At 34.9% G+C, this 15,260-nt stretch overlaps 1 protein-coding gene across 1 annotated transcript in view; it reads right to left on the bottom strand.

Annotated features, from left to right (window-relative positions):
• Positions 1–15,260, bottom strand: part of MAN2A1 (mannosidase alpha class 2A member 1) — a 160,711-nt gene that overhangs the window by 74,268 nt on the left and 71,183 nt on the right. Inside the window, exons 6-9 of the mRNA XM_068535712.1 lie at positions 14,655–14,828; positions 11,753–11,939; positions 7,591–7,768; positions 1,974–2,176 (exon numbers count right to left, since the gene is read on the bottom strand). Coding sequence (XP_068391813.1) covers positions 1,974–2,176; positions 7,591–7,768; positions 11,753–11,939; positions 14,655–14,828 — 742 coding nt within the window. The remainder of the gene's footprint in view (positions 1–1,973; positions 2,177–7,590; positions 7,769–11,752; positions 11,940–14,654; positions 14,829–15,260) is intronic.

Raw genomic sequence — 15,260 nt, 5'->3', positions numbered from 1 at the left:
CAAGGCAGCATGAAAATGTATCAAGGTATCAAAAAACAAGGAGAGATTCAAACTGCTTAAAAAAAAAAAAAGAATTCGTTTGAATTGTTGAAATAATTAAAAGAAACTAAATAATCTCCACTTTATAAAATTATAAGCCTTCTGAAATTCATGGCATGAGAATCACTATATTGGAATTAAGGAAATTGTATGTATATATATGCATATATATCCAGAGCAAGTATTCCTGGTTATGGAAAGAATACATATACATATAAATACTCCAAAATGTAAAAAAGTGGATTTCAAGAATATTTTCTTCTTTGTACATTTCTATTTTATACACATTTTTTACAAATGAGCTGAGGATGAAATATCATTATCACACAATTAACTTATTTTCAAATAAATTAATTACATTCTGAAATTCAACTTACTATAGGTTTATTGTTTTATTTTAAAGCAGCAGAATTATCAAAATATATTACCAGTAGTAATATATTTAAGTAACACCTTAAACAAGTTCAATAAATTAAGATTGAACCAATATTCATAACTCTTTGCCACTAAAAAATACTTGACACTTAAAAATTATGAATAACTATAAAGATAACTAACATAAAGATAACTAAGATTCTATTGGGTAAGAATGCAGAAATCTCTGTAATATATAAATCTATTTTGTTACAAATAATGTATATTCATCTGGCACATTTGTGAATATACCCCAAAATAGTCAAAGGTTAGGCTTTTTAAATAACAGTTACTGTTAGTTTGTGGGAACAGTAGCACAACAACAGTAAAAATAATAAAAACACACACTACTCTACCAAAGTACAACTCTTAAAGAAATTATTGATTTTTATAAAAAGGCTGTCCAAAATATATTCAATATCCATTAGTACATAGAAGAGGGTAGGTTTGATATAAATTTTTATTTTTAATACTGAGATTCATCATGAAAATCAATCATCATGAATTCATATTTTGAACTTAATTGACAATGAATTTGTCATGAAAATAAATTACTCTCCTGAGCTACACACATAGAAAAAGCCTCAGGATTCCCTTGGGGTGGTTTCTCTTTATCAAAAAACAATGAGACTCAGTTACATAGAACTGTACTCTCCACTATGACAGCCACTAGCCACATGTAGCTATATATATTAAAATTCATTAAAATTAAATAAAATTAAGAGTTCAGTTCCTCAGTCACACTGGTCAAATTTCAAGTGCTCTATAGTTACATGTGGCTAGTGGCTACCATATTGCATAAACAGTGCAGAAATAGAGTATTTCTATCACTGCAGAAAGTTCTATTGGATAGTGATTGAAAAGAACTGGATAATGCAGGGTTAGAGTGTTTTTATGTTTTTCTAATGACTTTTCTGTCATCTCCATATCTGTTTACTTTTTCAACCAATCACTCTGCCTCCATCTGTTCTCATCTCTTTCAAATTTTCTTCTTCTAAGCAGAAAATCATACCTATAGAGATGTGTTTCAAATAAATAAATAAGAACTGAGATGGAGTCTCTAAAGTTCTCCCACATATAAAGTACATTGGTTTTAGAGTATGTACTTTGAGGCCTACATTTTGGCTACTGAGAGACCCTATTTGCTCCTTTTGACCCTTGCCCCTGTTTCCAACAATTCAGCTTGCCAGGTTACTGACCTGCAGACACACGATGATGTCGCTGAATACTACCATGGTGTGCAAATAATATAAGTAGTTTAATTAGAAAAATATAAAATATTGAATACAACTCCCAGAAAATCTAATTACATAAACTGCTTTTCCTTCCAGAATAAAAGCCTCTGTAATAATCTGATCATGGTTTGGAGACACATCTCTGATTGCATTAATATTTCACAGTTACATTAAGTGCATCCTAACACTGCATAAATGCTGTATATTATGCAAAACTCTACAGATAGGTTATGATAACATAAAAGAAGTAAAAAAATAAATGTAGCTATCTAAAGGTAACTGTACCTTAAATGGGATTCCAATATCCTATCCATTCGTTTGTAAAAGGGTCTGGATGTAAAGTAGCCACTCCAGTAATGATCATCTCTGTCAGCATAAGTGAAAAAATCTCCACTTAGAACCGGGAACATTGATTGGCTATTCTTTCTATTGGCTGCATCTTCTTTATCCAGTGCATCAAAATAATCTGATAAAGTCCCAAACTGTATCTAGTAAAAAAAAAAAAAAAAAAAAGGTACATTTCACTTATTCACACATTCATCTCTACCTTAAAATTGTTTCTAGCACTGAAAGGAAAAGTTACTAATAAATATTTAAGACATGCTTCCAAGTTAAGATAAATATATAGCTCAGATTTACTCAAATGCAGGGGGGAAAGCACTCAGTGACTTTCTTTTACTTGCATTAAGTCCCAAGTTAAACTAAGAGAAAACTTGTACACCTAAGCAGTAAGAAGAGTTATTTAGAGCTACAAATTTGTGGATCTGAAAACTCCTTACATATCCCTAGAATCTCCAAGTGTGCAAGGATCAGGATATGGAATAATCCAGAGATGAATGGAAAGTGGGGGAAGCAGCAAAAATAAAAGACACGTATTTTGAGTAAAATGTCCCAGAAGTCTGGAACAACAGTTTTGTTAGCTATTAAGTATTTTCACATATCATATGCACATACCCTCCCCTGGCCTCCCCTTCTCCCCAGTTTGTGTTCTTATAATGGAGAGAAGAGAGACTTTGAGAACAGCAGGTCATTAAAAAAATGGACTTTCTCTACCAGCAGGTAACAATGAATAGAGGTAAAACACAAAGAGGGACAAGAATTGCAAGGCTGAATGCTCAAATGAAAAGGTTTTTCTGACTAGTGACTCAAATTACTAGTACATAAATCCATTTCTATGAGCCCAAACTATTCTATAAATCAAAGGAAAAAAGAAACATTATACCAGACCTCATAAACAGATACTAAAAGGCAGTGTTGCTAGAAGTAAACAGACAATTAATTAAGTAGGGAATGTGCTCTTTTTAATATGATGCTAATTTTGCTGTTTCTGACCTTATACATACATACATACACACACACACACAGATATTGAGAGCCATTTTGATTCAGTGTGGCAGGAAAATAATTAAAGTAGTCAAAAAGAGTTAGTGGTACTCCAACAGTTATTAAGAGCAGCACAGAAGCTGGATCCTGATGATGTGGGTTTGAATTCCATCTCTACCACTTATGCAACATGTGATTTTGAGCATAGTATATAATGTCTCTGGGTCTCTCTGTGTTACAGCTAATAGGGTTCTAAGTAAAATGCTTAGAAACATGACTGGCAAATAACGGTATAAGTTTTAGCTATTATTCTTCCATTGCAAAGGCAAAATATCAACCAGAGACATAACAATGATATTAGTAAGACAAATATAAGTTATTATAATCTAATTGTGATATAATAAATTTTGTAACAGCAAAGTGGATGTCTATTTCCAAATCCTTATGCTTACATTAAAGAAAATCAATTTTCAACTATATTATCTACTCTTATCTTGGCTTCACCAAATATAGTGTTTCTTGGGCAAGTTAATCTATTTGTGCCTCAGTTTCCTCATGAGTAATTATAGTACCTACCAGAAAATGTTCAGAGAATTCAATAATTGTTAAAGTAAAGCACTTTACTTGAGGGCATTATGCTAAGTAGATAAAGAGAAAGATAAATACTGTGGATCTCACTTACACGTGAAATGGAATAATAATAATAAACAACTCAGGAAAAGAAAGCAGATGTGTGGTTATCAGAGGTGGTGGGTAGAGAGGAGGAACTGGAGGAAGGTAGTCCAAAGGTATAAACTTCCAGTTATAAGAGAAATAAGTACTAGGAATGTAATATACAACATGATGACTATAGTTAACACTGCTGTATATGTATGAAAATTGTGAAGAGAGTAAATCCTAAGAGTTCTCATCACAAGGAAAATATTTTTTCTTTTTCTTTTTTTTATTATACCTATATGAGATGATGGATGCTAATTAAACTTACTGCAGTAATCATTCCACAATATATGTAAGTCAAATCATTATGCTGTACACCTTAAACATAAACAGTGATATATGTCAAATTATATCTCAGTAAAACTAGAAAAAAATTTTTAAATAAAGTAAAGCACTTTAAAAACTTAATTACCAAATCATAATCTCTCAATACATTTTAGTTAATATTACGTATTACTCCCTAATCTCATTACCAGGAAGCAGAATGTAATTACTAGGAAGCAGAATATGTGTGTGTGAACATGCAAGAAATGAGGGTCACAAATACAAGGAAATACAGCGTTAACTTCAGACCCAATAGGTACAGATGAGCTCAATAACCAATGCAATATTGAGGACAACAAAACTAGAAGAATTATACTATCAGATAGTAAGATCTATTATAAAGCTGTAGTAATTAAGACAGTATGAGATCAGTCAGAGAGACAAAAATGAATAGAAAGTCTAGACACAGACCCACACATACGTTCGTCTCGCTCATGATTAATGATAAAGACAACACTGCAGTGCAGTGGGCAAACTATGGTCTTCAATAAATGGTGCTGGATACTCACATGGGCAAAAAGTATATTGATCCCTCCCTTCACACAATACACAACAATCTATTCCAAATATACTACAGACCTAAATGTTGAAGGTAAAACAATAAAACTTCTAGAGGATAGCTTCAGAAGAAATGTATTTTCATGACCATGAGGGTAAACAAAATTTTCTTAAGCAAAACATAACATGCACTAACCATAAAGGAAAATACTGCTGTATTACATTCAATTAAAATTAAGAATTTCTGTTCATCAAAAGACAGCATTACGAGAGAGAAACACAAGCTATATAGTGGGAGACAACATTTGTATAACTTTTATCTGAAAAAAAGACTCAATCCAAAATACATAAGAGAACTATAAATGGTTAGGAAAAAGACAGGTGACCCAATTTAATAAAAAAAATCATCAAAAGACTTAAATAGGCACTTCACAAAAGAGGATATCCAAATGGCAATCAACTTATGAAGAGACTCAACCCCATTAACTACCAGAAATACAAAATAAAACCATCACATCTATCATAAAGGATTAAAAAAAAATCCTGACAATACAAAGTCTGAGTAAGGAAGTGGAGCAATTGAAACCGTCATACCATGCAATACCCAGCGCTTCTGTTTTGGAATCTTGTTTGGCAATATCTAGTGATGTTGAACATGTAAATTCCCAATAACTCCAGAACTCCATCCCATTTTATACCCACATAAACTCATACACATGTATACCAAAACATGCACAAAATGTTCAAAGCAGCATTATTTGTAATAGACCAAAACTGGAAACAAGCCAAATGTTCATCAACAATAGAATGGATAAATGGTGGTATATATATATCAAATGGATACTAGAAATACTATACAGCATTGGGACTTCCCTGGTGGTCCAGTGGCTAAGACTCCACACTCCCAATGCAGGGGGCCCGGGTTTGATCCCTGGTCAGGGAACTAGATCCCACATGCTGCAACTAAGAGTTCGCATGCCGCAACTAAAGATCCCGCATGCCGCAACTAAAGATCCCGCATGCCGCAACTAAAGATCCCGCATGCCGCAACGAAGATCCCGCACTTGGCAAACGAAGATACTGCATGCTGCAACTAAGGCCCGATGCAGCCAAATAAATAAATAAATATTTTTAAAAAAAGAAATACTATACAGCATAAAAAATTAATGAACTACTGTTACAGCAACACGTAATGGTGGATGGATGAATTTCAAAAACATAATGTGGAGCAAAAAAAGCTAGACACAAAATAACACATATTTAAGATTCCTTTCTCATAAAATTCAAAAACAGGCAACACTAATCACAGTGATAGAAATGAAAATAGTGGTTACTTTTGAAGGAATTGGTAATGACTTGGAGGACATCTGTGGGACCCTTCCAGGGGCTATAAATGTTCTACATCTTGATCTGGATGTTGGTTACATGGGGGGGTTATTTATTTTTTTTATTGAAGTACAGTTGATTTACAACGCTGTGCCAATCTCTGCTGCACAGTGAAGTGACTCAGTTATACACATATAGACTTTTTTTTTTTATATTACATGGGGGTTTTAAAACTTGAAAATATTCTTTGTATACTTAATGTTTTGTGCACTTCTATGTATATGATACGTCAACTTTTTAAATTACTTTAAAATTGTTCTAGTGGGCAAACAAAGGAGGAAAAAGGTAAAATACTAAAAGCAGGATTAAATTCTTCAGAATCATGCAGTGGATCCTTTTGCAGACCTCAAAACCATTCCCCAAGAAGATATATTTAGAGATAAGATCCCCACATACATATGGACTCTTCTAATCAAACGTCCATGTATGCACTTTATCTTTGAGGAGATTACAGGGATGATTTAAATATAGGCCCGATGCTCAGAGTTTATAACATGGTAGAAATTCAGTTTTAAGTATCTTGAATAACCTCAATATTTTATTTAAGTGTATTTATTTATTTAATATTATTTAAGTTTACTTAATAAATTTGAATTCTCACTACATAAAAGGTGGTATATCATCACCTTTCTAATTTCCTACCAGGTATATCACTTCTTCTCTATGGTATTTTCACATATCTTTTACTGTCTTAAAGGTTCATATGTGAATATAATAAACTGTTGGACAATTCATTTTCTCATATAGGGTCAAATATATGACTCTTGTTTGAATCCTGACTTGACTTACACAACGCATCTGTTAAAAAGAAAAAAAAAATGCTTTTGTGAGATCAGGAAAATTTGAATCTATCTGGATACATGATATTAAATTACTATTAATTTTTCAGATGTGATAATGGTATTATGATCATATTTTTTACACCGAGTCCTTTTCATTTAGAGATACATACTGAAATCGTTATAGACAAAAATACATGACCGCTGAGATTTGCTCCAAAATAATTCGAGAGAGAGGAGTGAGATGACAGTGGGGCACAGCTGAAACAAGAGTGACCTTGAGTTGATGAATGTTGTAGCTGAGTCATGGATATGGGAAGCGGGAGTGGGGTGGAGGGAGGAATTTACATTATTCTCACAACTTTAGGGTACATAATAGATTTTCCACAGGGGGGAAGAAAGAGCAAGAACGACAGACAAATGATTAATTTTAGAAGCCTTCTCATCTAAGAAAAACGCTACTGTAGTCTCTGGATACAAGACGTTTGTTTGCAAAATTCTTGACATGTGCATCTGCCAGTTACACTACTAAATCACAGGATGCAACTGTAAGAAACAACAAACTTTCAGTAGGAAAGGAAAACAGGACATCACTGGAAAATGAACATCACAACTTAGTAGGTGCATGTTTTCAACTACATAAAGTAATGCCTCTTTAATCCTCAATGAGTGGTAAGAAAGGGACAACTTTAGAAACGGAACTGTAATATAAGATAATTTTCCTCTTCATGAATTATACTTTTATAGAAGAACTACATATTCTACGAAACACTGGGATGTGGGACAAAGAAACTAAGGCTATTGTGTTTTAGCCTCTTTTAATAATGAAGGGTCAACTTCAAATACAGCCTCATAATGAAATATTTTCTCATTACCTTAACATTATATTGAGAACGAGAATTCATATAATCAAAAAGCAGTTGGTAATTCTTGAATTGATGATCCCATTCCGTGCGTTCACAGTAGCGGAAATCATCTCCTAGGGGGGCCAGGACAACTGTGGTACGGAAAAGCTTTGACTTCTTTCGGTACTGATCTAGAAGCATCTCAGCCCTACAAAAGAAAAAAGGAAAATACTACTAAGAAAAGAACAAGGGGGTAACTCATTAAAAAGTGTATTATATTAAAATAAAGTATTGTGTATTTTACCTATATTCTATCTTAGCATAATTTATGAGGCAGACTTTTTAAACTACCATAGTGATTTTCTTTATCCATTTAAAATATTCATAAATTCTTATCAGAGGGAAAAACCCATAGCTTTCCAATGGAATATCCTTAGAGAAATAAAGTCACATACCAACTTTGGCATATAATTACTGGGGGCATCAATGCCCTCCTAAAGGTCAGCCACAGAGATTGGCTCCCAGATAGCCTGTCGTAAAACAGTTTAGTCCAAGAAGACAGGATTTCTCATCTATATAAACTTTGAAGTTTGCTTTGACTTAATTCCTTTTCTCTAATTTAATCTAAAATTGCCTAATTAAACATAAAAAGGTATTTAGAATGAAGCCAATTATAGAACCATATTTCCTTTTCTGAAGGAAGAAAATCAACTCACTTAACACCTTCCATCAATAATCTGAGTATTTGTCACGGTGTCCTTCTTAATACTGATCAACAGATAAAGCTTAGGAGTTGAATGAGCTATTTTTGGTTTCTATCTCTCTGGGTGCTAACCCATGACACAAAAGGTCAGCTAAACACAATGTGCTGCTGTGCTGTATATATTTCATATTCTCGTATTCTGTAAAAAACCCTTTGGGAGATGCTGAATTGGAGCACCATTTGAGGAAGTCTGGGAACACAAACTAAGAGGAAGGGCTTCTGAAAGTGAAATTAAACAAGCAGATGAACCCAGAGTAGTTCTCCATATTTCTAATGCCAAAGCTTAAAAAAACAGTGATAAATGACAAATACACTTTTGTACACACTATTCCAATTTTCATTTCAAGGATTATCCAGAATTAGATTCTAATTCACGATATTAAAATTTATGAAGAAATCTCAAAGAATATCAATGATGGAAAGAGGCATTTTGTAGAAATTATGAAAAAAAATTTAATTAAATTTAGAATCTCATATGATCTTTTTATATTGATAGTCTTTTTATATTGATAGTCTCTATTTATATTTATATTAAAAAATTTAATATTTTGCAAATATTAAATTAGCAAAAATTTAATAACTTGGTGGGTAAAATGTAACCGTAATATTCTTTTTTTAAATTTAATTTTATTATTTTTTTAAGCAGCAGGTTCTTATTAGTTATCTATTTTATACATATTATTGTATATATGTCAATCCCAATCTCCCAGTTCATCCCACCACTACCGCCCCCCACCCCCTGCCACTTTCCCCCCTTGGTGTCCATACGTTTGTTCTCTACGTCTGTGTCTCAATTTCTGCCCTGCAAACCGGTTCACCTGTACCATTTTTCTAGGTTCCACATATATGTGTTAATATACGATATTTGTTTTTCTCTTTCTGACTTACTTCACTCTGTATGACAGTCTCTAGATCCATCCACGTCTCTACAAATGACCCAATTATATAACATATAATACTTAGTTTTCTGAGATTAGCATTCAATATAGTACTTAATTTTTACTAGTAATTTACTAATATTCCACATTTTCCAAAAACAATTTTAGATTATTACTTACAATTAAAAAACACACGTACAATGAGATTAATCACATAGAAAGATATATAAGACCAAAGAAATACGAGGAAAAAATATATACATAAATCGCCGATACAAGATACAGTATGAATGAGCATCCAACTAGATCCCCCAGGCAACCAGCATAAAAAAGGGTATGCGAGCATTTAAATGCATCCCAAGGTTTACTACTGTAAGATATACCATATTTTGCATGTATATGTGTAAAACACATAAGAGGAAAGAAATCACAAACTCTAATGAAGTGCCTTTTCTATTCAGCATCTATCCTAACTAACTCCCAACCTCCTGCTCAGAAAGTGTCAATGCTGGGAAAGCCAAGGGACCAACCTAACCCACCTGGCAGGTAGTGGGTACTCACTAATGTACAGTAAACTTATGACAAACGCACTGACCAACATCACATTTAAAGATGCACAGCTGCAATTTGCTCTTCACTTATTCTACCACGTAAGAAAGAGCCACTTAACTAGAACAAAGAAAAAAAGAATTCCCTGAAATATCAAATCACCTGACATGTAAATCATCATCAAATGTAAAATATATGGTACTAGACCAAAAACTGAACTTGTTGAAGAATGGTATTTCTTTATCTGCAAAGTAGAGGAACCTGATAAACTGAACTTATTAAATGTATCACCTGTACCTTATAGTTAAATTTCATTTTCTTTAGGGAATTAAAAAATCAAATGCCATTAAGCTGGAATGCCCATGTTTGATCTTTGCTCATCACAACATCAAAAGGAAGGTGATATCTGCACGGGAATAACCAGCAGAGCTAAGACTTCAAGACTTGTAAGAAGTTTAAAAAAAAAACTATGTAGGTATTACATAGACTCTCTCATCCGTATGTCCCAGGTGCCTGGAAACCACTTTCAGAATCACTGGAACTGACTGACCACAAGGTGTGTTCTTGGGGGGATGGGGGAGGTAATCTTTGAAGGGCTCTATGACACAGCGATGGGATGACACAAAATGGTTCTCAAGTACTCTAAGGGGCACCCAAAAAAGAAAAAACGGGCCTCAAAATATCTATGAGTGCACTGGGATTCCGGTTACCCTTCAAGAAGTCTCCTATCCCTGACCACTGGAGCTGAAAGGAGTGTAAATACCATTCAGTTACAAACAGCTGTTTTCCCAAGTAGACAGGCAAGAATCCCCCCCCTCAAACACGCACACACACACCGCCCCAATCCACCACCACTTCCTTTCCACTGCTCCTTTTGCTACATAATATACTGGATTACCCTCTTAGCCTAAGTAGCCTGACCCTAGAAAGCAGGCTGTTCAGGGTCTCCCATTGATCCTCACTTCTCTAGGAATCAAGAAAATGAAACCAGGTTGATCCCAAACCTTGGACAGTTTTTCAAAACAACTACGAAAGCCAGATTTTGACACAAAGGATCCATGACTTCAAGCAGGCTGCCATGCTAAAATACTTCTGTGCCTGCCAGTGAGAGGCTCACACTGGAATGTTTTCTTTATGGCCACAAGGACACTCAATGCAAAGAGACCCAATCCCACCTTCATCCTCACACACACTTTTTTAAAAGCCTTTTTAAGAATAAAGAGATTTGAGCACAGAGCAACGATCTTACAAGGCTATATTATTTTTCTAGCAGAGTTGAGTGGTTTATATTACAATACAATGTTTTATTTTAATGCATTACATGCCACTAATTTTAAAGTGGAGAAATTAAACTTTAAAAGCACCAGAATTAGAAGCAGAGGTAGCCTGGTTTAATGAGATGCTTCCATCATTAGGACAGTTTTCTTCTAAGAAAAAAAATAATTCATTCCTTTTTTATTTAAAAATTTTTAAGTATAAATATTCTAATTAAAGTTTTCTATAAGTCAAAAACATCAGAAAGATGCAGATGTGTATTCATCAGAGCTGGGCAGCATTCACTATTACTGAAATTGTTGTTAAGGGAACAGATAATTATACGCTTTATGTGTTCCATTTCAACAAATGTGTTTTTGCAGTTGGGCTGCTTTTCTTACCAATTTATACCATAGAGGCTGTAAGTTTTATTATCAACAAAAGTATATGAACTCAATCAAACACAGTAGAAGGCTTTTATAATGAGGGCAAAGGAGACAGTAATAACAGTGTATTATAGGTTATCCATTGTATATTGATCTACTATTGTTCATTTTCCATTAAGTTATAACATACAAGACAAATAGTCAAGGCTCTGGTATTTTTAAGTTGCTTTAGATCTAGTTTGAATGAATACCTTGAACAAGGATAAGCTGGCTACTAAAAACCATTTATTCAATCCTTCAGCAACAAGCCACTGATGCTTGCTTGTTCAAGACGTTGTCTTACAAAATGCATATTTTCGTACCTGTTCTGGAGATTTCCAAGATATATTGTTTCTGGGGGGACTCCCCAGGGACAACCATATCTGCCTCCAGGAAGTCGTTTAAAATCAAACTGGCAGCATATTTTAGGATCAGGTCCGCAAGTGTGAGGGATGTCATAGCTGTAGAAGGGCATCATGTGGCAAAAAATATCTGTGACAGATCCCAGATCTAAAATAAAGAGCCAACAGACCTGCATTTATAAATTTTGTTTTCCCCAAACTGTTCAAATTTCCCGTACTTTATACATACATAATGCAAACTCTACCCTAAATCAACAACCCCTTCAACTACTAGAACACACACCCCAGCAGCGTTTAATGACCACCAGCCAGAAGGAAGATACTCACATCTGTCTCTATCTACCTCTTCCATCTAAACCTAGCTGAGACAGAAAAGCCCCGCCACAAAGCAGCATCTGCTGACCTGGAAGGATATAAACTGAGCAGAAGCAAAAGTTATAACGGGCTCATCCAAAATTATGGCCGTGTCTATCCCTGGCTGCCAGCCCCTGCCACATCTGCTCCCACCTCAGGTAATAGGACACTGAGAGAGACCATTAGCGGCAGAGACTGGGTGAGAAGAGAGGAAGGGAGTAAAAAGGGGACCTGGAAGAATAAGGGAAGAAGAAGGAGGGGGTGTGAAGATACTGGGGAAATACTGGTTTTGTAGTGATGAGAAAGAAGTGTACTCAGGAGAGTTTTGTGGAGTCACCTTGATGTTCACCAATAAAGAGCCAGTGATGCTTTTCTCCATGGAGGCAGAGGAAAAGTAAAAGTAATTTTCAAAAGCAAAAAGTAGAATCAAAACAAAGCAAACAAAAAAGATACAGAAAACGAGCACTGGTTCCTGACACAGAACTGTTTTTAACTGAAACCTCAGTGCCAGTATGTGTTGATATCACCGCTTTCGGGAGGTCAAAAGCCTCCCACCAAGTAAGACTGAAGGACTTCGATAAGAGTTAAAAGTGGTATCTTTTTATGATTCTGACCTGCAACTACCTCTTCCCCTTTACGTATGGATCTCCAATTCTCAGCAATGCATTGCTTTTATAATAAAGACAGACAACAAGAAAAAACAAACAAGCAACATGTACATTTAAAAAAATTGAAAACAACTGCTTCATTAAGAACCAGAACACACAGAGAAGCTCAACTTGATTCCAAAACATCATTTTAAAGCAACATGTCCAAATCTATCAGGTAAGTCTTAAAATAGTCCAGTTTTCTCTCACACTCCATTTACTTAAAATCATTACCAGGTCTTTTCCAAACTTTAAAGCTATTATAATCCGTACATTTGTGTGCTGTAAGTTGTTTCACTGAATCACATTCATGACTGTGACATCATGGATGCTGGTCACTAATGCTTGCTATCTGCACAGAGGCTGTCATAGTCCCAGGACTTATGGCAACTTCTTTCCTTTCTGCTATGAATCAAGGACATACTCCATATCCTACTACCTCTCTGCGTGCCATACTATTTAGCAGCTCATTTACACATTTCAGTTTATCTGCTGTATTTGGTGGTGTCTGTCTTTTATCAAATTAGACTATAATTTTCTTATAAGCAAGATTTCTTCTTAGCATGGTATTAAGTACATAAAAGTACTCAGTAATTTCCTGGTGATGGATATTTATGGGCAATTTGAATGTAAGTAATAGTTTAAGTAGGGCTTCCTCAAATTAATAATCCTTTTTATAAAAAAAATTAATATGCTCCTTTGCATTTGATCAAAGTATACAGGATGCAATCCCCTACAAGCTCTTGTTTTCCCTACAGATTAGGTTTAATTTTCCAGGATAAAAAATTATATAGCTAATATGTTTCCTCATTGAAAAAAACAACAGTACACATAAAGATACCATCTAAATTTACAAATGACTTTTCCGAAACACTTAAGGAGGGTCTAGATTACACAGAGAAGCAAGTATGATGTAATGCAGTGATTTCTGAACATTGTCTTAGCAATGAAATCCTTTTTTCAGATGAAATTTTACCAAGAACTTAATACTGATGGTGGTATATACTAGGGGTTAGGGACCTGGGCTTTGGAACAGCACAGAACTGGATTCAAATCTCAGCTCTGTACCCACTACCTGTATGATTTTTGGCAAATGGCTTCACATATCTAAGCCTCCATTTCCTCACCATTTAAAAGGGATAATTATAGAAACTAATTTAAAGAATTATAAAGATTCAATGAAAGAGTGAATATAAAGCATCTAACACCATGCATGGCCCATAATGACTCAATAAATAAAATTAAGTAAGAAAATAAGGTGTTCTGAATTACATGGGGGTTGGGAAAGGCAAAGGCCTCTCAGGAGGCCTAAATCTTGTCACCTCTGCCCCAGCAAAGAGCTGGAGAAGTACATCCTTGGAACACCTGCGTGCCCACAGAACAGTGTGAAAACAAGCAACACAGGTAATAGGAGGGCTGTTCTAGTAGGACAGGATTAAGGTTTTAAAAGGCAACTCTTACTAGATACAGAGACAGGAGAGACAGAAGGAAGAAACACTGGCTGAATATGAGATATATGACTGGACATTAGTTCTAATGCACATTCAACTTTGTGATAAAACAGGTACTTTTTAAAAGAGAAGCAAGTGAAAGCATTATTTGCAAAAGACTAATTACTTGTATTTATTTACTTCCATTAGGCTTAAAAAAGAATCTACAATGTTCTATAGATAAATATCTTCACCAATGCTTAAAAGACTCCTGACACAAATACACTGAAAAAACAATTATGTGTATCTTTAGGCAACCATATTTTCAAGACTGACACTCTGAATAAAACCCACAACAGCATGAGTTCATAACCCCTGTGAAATAACATCTAGGTCAAGTGAGATCTTCAACTTTCATCAAACCCTACATACCCCAATTCTGTCTCCAAAAAAACTCCAGCGTTTTATGCAATGCAAAATGTTTTTTAACTGCATAATGAACTCGCTGGATAAGCATGTGAGAAAATCCAGCACGTTTTAGAAGATAAGCCATTGTTGGTGAATGTCCAAAAGGATCGATAGACCAGCCAGACCGAGGTTTCACCCCTGTTGATAAAGAAAATGTGTTATTGTTTTAAATTGATAAATGAAATAGAAGAAGTCACAACACATTTAGACCCATCAGAGTTCTTTTGGTCTCCTGGATTCTAAAATAAAGGGGCTGCCCAGCGTTACCCTTGGCGAGCATTCCCAGCAGGACTCCCTGAGAGGAGGATTCTGCCGCTGCTGTGTTCTCCCAGGCAGGGTGAATCACACTGGAAGTTAATCAGTTGGAGGTGAAATAAGCACTCTGCCACCTGATAGATATTAGAAAGCTACTGCACTCAGTGGAGCCAGAGAAATAACCAGGACCAAGTCACTGCCCTCTAGGATCTAACAGTCCTGTCTTCTGTGGAGACGCATAACACAGCAACTCACTGTTACATAATATAGAAAAGTAACCTAAGTCATTTCAACTTGTACTCCCCAACCCCAGCG

The sequence above is a fragment of the Eschrichtius robustus genome, chromosome 2 (assembly GCF_028021215.1).
Source record: "Eschrichtius robustus isolate mEscRob2 chromosome 2, mEscRob2.pri, whole genome shotgun sequence".
NCBI lineage: Eukaryota > Metazoa > Chordata > Mammalia > Artiodactyla > Eschrichtiidae > Eschrichtius > Eschrichtius robustus.
This window is presented reverse-complemented; position numbering and strand designations above follow the sequence as displayed.